Here is a 9661-nt window from a genome sequence, read left to right as displayed (position 1 = left end):
AATTTGGTGTTCATAAATTTGTCCATCAGAAGCTTCGACGGTGGCGGCGAACCTTTGTGATGGGGAAGTGCATACCTAGAGAGAATATACTAAATGACATTTAAGAGAATGGGAAAGAAATTAAAAATGGAAGAGATTAAAGAGAAGGAAACTTAGGAATTGAAGATGCGCCACTTGAACAAGCTTCCAAGATAAGCATCAAGAGGAGGACCGCCACTTGCTTGAACAAGATAAGGTCTGCCCAAATTTGGGACTTTAGAGACAAAATTCTATCTCAAAGAAGATTGCAAAAGTGCAAATCAACTCAAATTCATTGAATCAAGGTAAGGTGTGTACAACAAGGAGACCCCTAAGCCTTCTTATATAACCTTTGGAGTGAACTAAGATGCAAGATCTAGGAGATGTGGGACTTTTGAGGGTGTAGTCCGTCCAGCAGCTGCTAGGGACGTTTGAGTCCCACATTGCTCAATTCTCTCCACTCCAAAGGGTTTATAAGGCAACTAGTTCTCCTATAGTTCAAAATATGAAAACTAGTTATGCTATCTAATGCTATACGCCTAAAGATGCTCACTTTCTCTTCTATTCTTTTTAAGACCAAGCTATGGAAAGTCCCACATTGCTTGTTCTTAAAGAGAAAGAAGAGTTTATAAGCGTCTCTACAACTAGAAATAACGAAAGAACAAAAGAGGCAATTACAAGCCAATGAAACCTATTCTACTCTTTTTTTATGCTTGTTGTCACTTTGAAAGCTCTTCATTGTTGCCCCATCTATGATCATATCATCCCCCCCAGGTTGGAGAGGATTCGACCTCGAATCTTGAAAAACCTACAACAAAGAGAGATTAGTGACTTATTTCGTGTATAAACCAAAGGAACTCCTCTTGGATCAAATGTTAACCTACAAAAAACATCAAACATTTTGTCAATAAATTGATGTTTACCAAACAATGTATATGGAAAAGGAAAATTGAAAGAATGGGTCTTTGAAATTTGATTTATTTTTTTAAGGAAAACTAAAAATGCTTTTTTAGAAAAAATTATATTTTTGTCTTGACTTAAGTGTAAAAAAGAATACATTAAATCAAGATATGGGTTGGAAATGGTGTGTGAAGAAGTGGTAATAAGAGATGAGAAAGATGGGATATTTTCAAAAAAGCTTTTAGGAAAAGAAGAAAGCTTAATATTTGGAGAAAAGTGGAAGGATGGAAAAACTCCCCTGTCATAGCTTGGATCCAGTTGAATGATGGGAGGGGAAGGTGCTTGCAATAAAACTTCCTTTGTGATTAGGACATTTGCCTTCTCCTTTTCTCTCACAATTTCTTCTTTTTCTTTGTTTGCTTTCTCCTCTTTTTCTTTCCTCTCATGTTCTTCTTTTACTCTCTCCTCTTGGTTATCTTGAATGTCCTTATTTAAACAATGAAGCATAACCTTCTCTTTTTCTTCACTTGGTGAGGAAGAAGAGCTATAAGTGTGTGTAGGTGAGGAAGAGGTAGACTCATTAATGACAACTTCTTCTTCCCTAATGCACACTACCCTTTTATTAGGACAAGACGATGTTATATGACCATGCCCTAAACATTTAAAACACTTAATATGGCTAGGTCTAGAAGGAGATGTAGATGGGGAGGAGGAATGGTTAGAAGAAGAATGGTTAAAAGAAGAATGAGGACAAGATTTGTTAGTGGGTTCCTTAGAAACATTCTTGGCTTTATCCTTTGATGATGAAGATTTGTAGAAAACATCTTTTGAAATTTTGTTGTGAAAAGCCTCTTTTTGCAAGAGTTTCTTCTCAACTTTCATGGCCCTATGAACCACTTCATCTAAAGTCTCACCATCATGGAATTTCAAAACATCTTGGATGTTTCTATTGAGTCCACTAATAAATCTAACTATTTTTGCATGATCATTTTCTTTAGTGTTAGTATGATATAGGAGCACTTTGAGCTCGCGAGCATACTCCTCCACACTTCGTCTACCTTGAGTAAGCCATTGGAGCTTAATCAAGAGGTCCCTATGGTAGTATGGAGGTACGAAACGTTGGTACAAAATGTCCCTGCAATGTTCCCATGTACTCGCGGGTGAGGCCATGGTTAAGTATCTCCTATTTAGCCATTGTTTGGCGTATCCCTCTAAAGCTAAACAAGCTAACTTTACACGCAAAGGTCCATTTACACTATATAAATCAAAAATTTGGTCTACTTTAGCTATCCAATCTAAAAAAATAGACGGCTCGACTTCCCCTTTGAAAGTAGGCAAGTTCAACTTTGGTAGTGTAAGGCCTTGGTCCATAGCTTTATCTTCTTGATGCTTCTTTGGCGAGGGAAGGTATACATTTATGGTTCTAGCTTCTTGCTTCTTCTTGTAGGAACCATGATGATGACCATGAGATTGCTTCCCTTTAGCCTTTGTGTCCGCGTCTAACCGCTTGCTCATAGCATCAAGTTGATGTTGCATTTGTTGGAAAGCCTTCATCACATCAAACTTGCTAGAAGGACTTCCATGGGGGCTATCACCATGAAATGAAGCACGGCTGGAACCTGCAGACATGGTAAGGCAACAACCACAAAAAACTAACACCAAAAACAGGTTAGAACCAATGAAAAATCACGGCAATACAGCAGCCACAATTCTGGTCACGGTTTCACTCAAATAAAGCAATGAAATGGTTCAAAACTCACGGCAAGTGTCTCAAAGAAAAAAGGAAAGGGCAGCACCCTTCTTTTAAGATAGTAAAATGTCTCACAAGTCCACTTTGAGAGCACCAACTCAAGTCCAAAGCAAATGGAAAGATGTACAATCCACCCTCAATGCAAAGAAGCCAAATCAAGACAGCATATGGTAGAAGCCAAAAAAAAAATGAATGAAAACTACAAGACAAATGATGAAAATAGAACCTAAAAATCAAGAAACTTGGCACAAAAACAAGGAGGCAGTATCTAATGAATGTGAAGAGACAAAACAACAAGAAATTGGAGTCAAAACAGTGGTACAAAATGAACAAGACAGCAAAGAAAATTAACACAACTAAGGAGCAAAATCACATCAACATGCTACGCATACATGAAGAGCAAGACCGAATTAATGCTGGAAATAATTTTGGCAAACCTCAAACCAAAATATTCTGTATTGGAAATGAAAAAGAGGCTCTAAATGAAGCAATCAAACACACCAATCAATGAGAAAACTCTCGGCCAAGCACACCAAACATCAACCAATTTTTTTTTTTTTTTGATTTTATTTTGATACAGCAAACAGCACTTGGTAAAATGTCTCGGCCAAGCCACTTTAATGAAGAAAATGTGTTTGATTGGAAGCACAATTGTAATGGTTTATAGCCTCTATTTATACAGAACAAATAAGCAAGGTTCACACGCTTAAATCCAATGATGATCAAGCTCAATTCATCATACAAGCAAGGAGATGTAAAAATACTCTTTGCTATGCAATTTCAGAAAAATACTCTAGAAAACTCCTAAAGAGGAAAAAACATATGACTCAATTCAAAGCTAATAAGCAAGAAAAGACACATACAATCCAGCCAAGACAAGAAATTACAGTTGGAACAAACAAACGAAAGGAAATAGGACACCTACTTGTTGAAGACCTCCAATAGCATTGTCGCTGTTTGATGAAAAGTCTACTTGCACAAGGCTCTGGACAGCCACGGTTTAGTCCCTCAAAGAATTGATTTGAAGTGTTGATTCCTTGCTTAAGAGTATTGAGAGTGTGTAGCAACGTCCAGGGAGCAATTCCAGCCACCAAAATGTCCAAACAGCTAACAACAAGCAAAACAGTGGAGTATTAATTCAACAGCAGAAAACTGGATGAACACAGTGGAGAAATCCTGTTTTTCTTTGATAAGAATTAATACGATCTTTATAAGGTTCTTCTTCTGAATGAAATTCAATGGGATCCAGAGAAACCATGTCTTCATCCATAGGATTCCAAGTACCCGAATCAATCGAAAATTCGATTCTATCTGAACTGTCCATTTTCAAATGATATCCACAGTATTCACAAATATTCATTTTGGATTTCCAGACGAATTTGAGAAAAGTAAAATATGTTCATGAAACTAGACATCCAGACGAAACTATGAAAAAAAATTTCATGGAAAACGGACAAGAAATGAAGCTAAACTAAATCATACAAGTTCACTGTATTTTCACGCAGAGGCTGGGCGAGACAGAAAATGGCTCAGCGAAAATGAACATATCTAAGCTATTCTACTCTAGCATGCAATTCCTAAGAGATCAAAAACCTAAGGCTCATGATACCACATGATGGGGAAGTGCATACCTAGAGAGAATATACTAAATGACATTTAAGAAATGGAAGAGAACTTAAAAATGGAAGAGATTAGAGAAAAGGAAACTTAGGAAATGAAGATGCGCCACTTGAACAAGCTTCCAAGATAAGCATCATGAAGAGGACCGCCACTTGCTTGAGCAAGATAAGGCCTGCCCAAATTTGGGACTTTAGAGACAGAATTCTATCTCAAAGAAGATTGCAAGATTGCAATTCAACTCAAATTTCATTCAATGCAAAGGTGTCTACAAAGAAGAACCCCTAGGTTGCTTATATAGCTTTTGGAATGACTTAGGTGATGAGTTTCAAGAGATGTGGGACTTGGAAGGCTCCAAGTTCTGTCTAGCAGCAGCTGCAACGTCCCTAGGTGCATGGGAGCCCCACATTGCTTAATTCTCTCATTCCAAAAGGGTTTATAAGCTTCCTAGCTCTCCTAGAGTTCAAAAACTAACACTAGCTATGCTTCCTAACTCCTACATGCCTAAAAATGCTCACTTTCTCTTCTATTCTTTTTAAGACCAAGCTATGGAAAGTCCCACATTGCTTACTCTTAAAGAGAAAGAAGAGTTTATAAGCAATTATTCACAAGAACTAAGAGAAAGAAATCAAAAGGCAAATACACGCCAAAAGGAAACCTATTCTACTCTTTTTGTGTTTTTGTCACTTTGAAACTCTTCACTACTTGACCCATTTATGATCATATCACTTTGACAGCAACGAGCCTTCACTAGTGACAAGCTTTTCAGCGGCAGCAAATTGGGAAAAAATTGAGACAGATGACCTTAACTCCAGTTAACCCCCAGTTAACAGTTAACTGTATAATAAGTTCAGTATTTTTAAACTGAACTGTTAAACAGTATAATTGATTTTTAGTAAAAATAGTTTAAGTTTTTTAAGTACAAAACAGTATAGATAAACTATAGTTTATGATTTTTAATTCAACTGTGCCCAACCCTAATTTCAAGTGACTTGTTAATTCAATCACTTAAATTTCAAGTGTCAAGTCAATTCATTGAGTCAAATTCCATTTTTCTAGATTGAAAAGAAGTGTAGTGGAAAAGAGTGACAACTTTCCTTCGTCTTTAACATCTAATTATATTATGGTTGTTGAGGCGAATGGAGTCAATAGAAGCTTTTAAAAAATTCAAGGGATCATTAAAAAAGTGACCTATTGATGTTAGTGATTATTCAAATTAAAGATTTTACGAGCTTTATTTATTTTTATTTTAATCATCAAATAAAGAATATTTTTTATTCTCTATATATATCATCAAATAAAATTATCTATATTTCTTACAATTATTTTTAACCATTTGGTGTAAGTTAGATTATGCTTGAATTTCAACGTTTGTAATTGATGTTCAAAATCATTTTATTAATTAATAAGATGAAGAAAATTAGAAAAAAGAATATATATATATATATATATATATGAAATACTTTTAATATTCGTTATCAACTTAATTAGTACTTTTTATATCAATTTTAAATCAGAATAAGAAATAAAAACTTTCTATACGATTAAACATTGTGACCAAGCTAACATGTTTTTCTCTAAACCATGCTATATTTTTCTCTAAAAAAAAGTATGAAAAGTATTTGGGAGAATTTCTCTATGTCTAGGTAACACTGCTTTTGGGAGAATTTCCCCAGTTCTAGATTTTCCCGTATGTGTCCATATCGACAAAATCAATTATCATGCTATGAATGAGTTAAACAAAGCAAGCATAGAGTATAGAGGACAAACCCTAACAATTAACGAAGTAAAACATATATAATCAAGAATCAATTCAATACATTAGAGTTTCAAATGATTACATCGTTTCCTCAACAACAATGGAGTTTTAGTTCACCATAGGCATGGTGAAACTAGATGAAAATAATGAAAAGAATGAAAGATAGAACCCTAAAAGTTGAAGATTGGAGCTTCCGCATCCAAAATCCGCCTCCAAGGAGTGTATTTTCGCCTCTTTCTGTCCAAAGATCTGAACCCTAGGCCGACTAAACCCTTATATAGTTTATAAAAATAACAGAAAACTGGCCCAGGCTCAAGTCGACAGCCCTCACCGCTGGAAATTGCGCTCAGCAGTAGGTGCGACACTTAGAATGACGCTCAGCGATGACGCCTAGGCGCGAAACAATGAACTCAACAACAGACTCTGGCGCTCAGCGGTAGAAATGTCGCTCAGTGGTGACTGCGATACTTGGATTAGCCCTCAGCGATGGCACTTAGGCGTCAAACAGAGAACTCAACAGCAAGCTTGGCGCTCAGCGGTGAAAATGACGCTGAGCGGTGGCTGCGATTCTTCTTTTGTGCAATTTTCCTTCCTTTCCTGAGTCCAACTCCTTGCTACTTCAACGTCTTCATCCAATTCATCTTAATTCCTGTCAAAACAAGGAAAAACAAGCATAAAACCCATCCAACTCTCTTATTTCCACAACTTAAGCAAAAACATGATTTCAATCTAGTTTTTAAGTCATAAAGGGTGTTTTTAATGTCAAAATTAAGTATAAAAATAACTGTTTTTCAACCGTTATCACAACCCCAAACTTAGAACTTTGCTTGTCCTCAAGCAAACAAGATGTAACTCAGTCTTCCACCAATCAATACAATGGTTCAACACATTCAAAAACTCTTTCTTTCAAGACAAGTAATTACTCAAATCAGCTCATCAAATAGAATTCAATCAAGATACACACATGCCTTGATTCAGAATAAATCATCATGGTGGTCACATAATCACATAATATCCAACAGATGTTATTCTCATGAATGATCAATTAACTAAGCATAGATGTAATCATGTGGTCATGGAATCATTCCTCACCAGATAAAGTGTTTCGCTCAATCACACAAGTGTATATAAAGGTCACTCATTCACTCTACTATCACAATGTCACATGAATCAACTTTGCCTTTCATTTAACCACAATCAAACACACTCATAAGCAAGCATCATCACAAGGACTTTTCTATTGGTTATAATGTGGCTGAGCTAAGAAGAAAATTGGTTTTTCTGGATCACAAAATTCTTGTGTTAAGAGAGTCATTCATACTTTCATCATTTAAACACAACCATTCTTACTTATTCCCAACTTTCCCTTGCATTGAGCTTTTCTTTTCTTTCCTCTTTCTTTCTTTTCTTTCCTTTTTCTTTTGCTTTTTCATTAGCTCAAAACTTAGCTCAATGCTTATTTATTTCCCCTTTTCAAATTTCCCAACAACCCCAAACTTGAACCTTTATCAATACCACAAATATTCTCAACTTAACTCAAGGTAAAGATTTTCAAAAAGGGTTTTCATATTATGTTCAAGGCTAAAGGTTCAAAGGACAGAACACATTGTGCTCTCTTTTATTGGGCTAAAATCATGCATTGGCTAAAAAGGGATAACAACAGATGGCCTTGATCATACGACACATGCAAGCAATTGATTCAATCACAGAAACCTGGGCAAAGTCATTCATGCTTTCAAAGTAATATCAATTATTCACAAAAATTCTGGAGTTCAAAACCTCACATATAGGCTCATTCAACATTCCATATATTCCAGATACACATCCTGCTTAACATCATAATCACAATCATAACATTATGCATCTGTTCACATAGCTTGTGAACAACCACCTGTATATCAGCATATGGTGCACAATCTCAACATCAATCAATATCCAAGCATCATCAAGCAATACTCATCATGCACAAGTCAATATCAAACCATCACATCAGATAAAGGTTTCAAGCTGAGTACATCACAACCTATTCTAAAAACAGAAACAAAATAATGTTCAAAAAATTAAAAAGGCAAGTTTAGAAGACTAGGGTGCCTCCCAGTAAGCGCTTCTTTAACGTCACTAGCTTGACCCAATAAGCTCACGGATCAACCAACGTCACCACTGTGGAAAGACGTTCCACTTCTCCTCCCAAATAGTGCTTGAGATGTTGACCATTCACTACCCAACTCCTTTGTGGATCATTAGCAGCTGGATCTACCAATTCAATTGCTCCACGGGGATGCACACCCGTCACTATGAATGGTCCTGACCATTTTGACTTCAGCTTCCCAGGAAACAGCTTCAACCATGAATTGAATAATAACACAGGCTGCCCTGGATTAAAAACTTTTTTTATCAGCTTCCTGTCATGATAGAATTTTACCCTTTTTTTATAATTCCTGGACGAATCATATGCGTGCAACCGCATCTCTTCAAGCTCCAGCATCTGCCTTCGGTGTTTATTCTGAGTTTCATAGGGATCAAAATTGAAAAATTTAAGAGCCCACAAAGCTTTATGCTCCATCTCCACTGGCAGATGACATGGTTTCCCATAGACTAACTGAAAAGGTGATAAACCCATAGATGTCTTCATTGCCGTCCTATATGCCCAGAGAGCATGATCCAGTTTCTGTGACCATTCCTTTCTTGATGAAGTAACTGTTTTCTCCAGTATCCTCTTTATTTCTCTGTTAGACACCTTAGCTTGCCCATTGATCTGTGGATGATAAGGTGCAGTTACCTTATGCCTCACACCATAATGTTTGAGTACTTTTGCTAGTTGAAAGTTGCAAACATGAGATCCTCCATCACTAATAAGTACTATTGGAGTTCCGAAGCGTGAAAAGATTTGCCTCTTCCGAAATTTGATCACAGTGCTAGCATCATTCTTGGGATCATGACAGTGCTAGAGAATTCCTTTTGCTTCTTCATTTGTTACACACTGCCTTAGAAGGTTATCTGCTCTAATTTTGAATAAATATGGATCATCCCAAATAAACTGCTTGGCATCATGTAAATTTTTTTTTCTTTGTTGCCAATTGAGATCTTTTGGGATTACTCCTGCAGCTTTAAAACTAGCCATATCAGCAAACCACGGTCTTTGTTGGATGTACATGAGTGTTTCATCTGAGAAAGATTCCCAGATTTCAGCTTCCTTGTTTGTAACTTCACTGTTAATCAACCTGGATAAGTGATCAACAATTACATTTTCACTCCCCTTTTTGTCACAGATTTCCATATCAAACTCTTGTAGTAAAAGCACTCATCTAATCAATCATAACTTAGAATCTGGCTTGGTTAACAAATACTTTATAGCAGCATGATCTGCGTAGATAATCACTTTAGACCCAACAAGATACGGTCTAAATTTCTCTAAAGCATAAACAATAGCAAGAAATTCTTTTTCTGTGGTGGCATAATTCAAATGGGCTTCATTCAAAACCTTGCTTGCGTAATAGATAGTATGAAATACTTTCTCTTTTCTCTAATTAAGCACAACTCCTATTGCATAATCACTGGCATCACACATTAGTTCAAAATTTTGATTCCAATCTAGAGCTACAATCACTGGGACTGAC

General features: G+C 36.3%; 1 protein-coding gene across 1 annotated transcript; it reads right to left on the bottom strand.

Annotated features, from left to right (window-relative positions):
• Positions 1–341: 341 nt before the first annotated feature.
• Positions 342–3495, bottom strand: LOC148196578 (uncharacterized). Its single transcript, XM_088093430.1, has one exon. The coding sequence runs from the start codon at positions 2545–2547 to the stop codon at positions 775–777; it is 1773 nt and encodes a 590-aa protein (XP_087949556.1). The 5' UTR covers positions 2548–3495; the 3' UTR covers positions 342–774.
• Positions 3496–9661: the final 6166 nt, after the last annotated feature.

This window comes from Vigna umbellata, chromosome 6 (assembly GCF_029865625.1).
Source record: "Vigna umbellata cultivar VRB3 chromosome 6, Vumbellata_1.0, whole genome shotgun sequence".
Classification (NCBI taxonomy): Eukaryota; Viridiplantae; Streptophyta; class Magnoliopsida; order Fabales; family Fabaceae; genus Vigna; species Vigna umbellata.
Note: the sequence above shows the minus strand (reverse complement) of the source record. Positions and strands in the feature narration are given on the sequence as shown.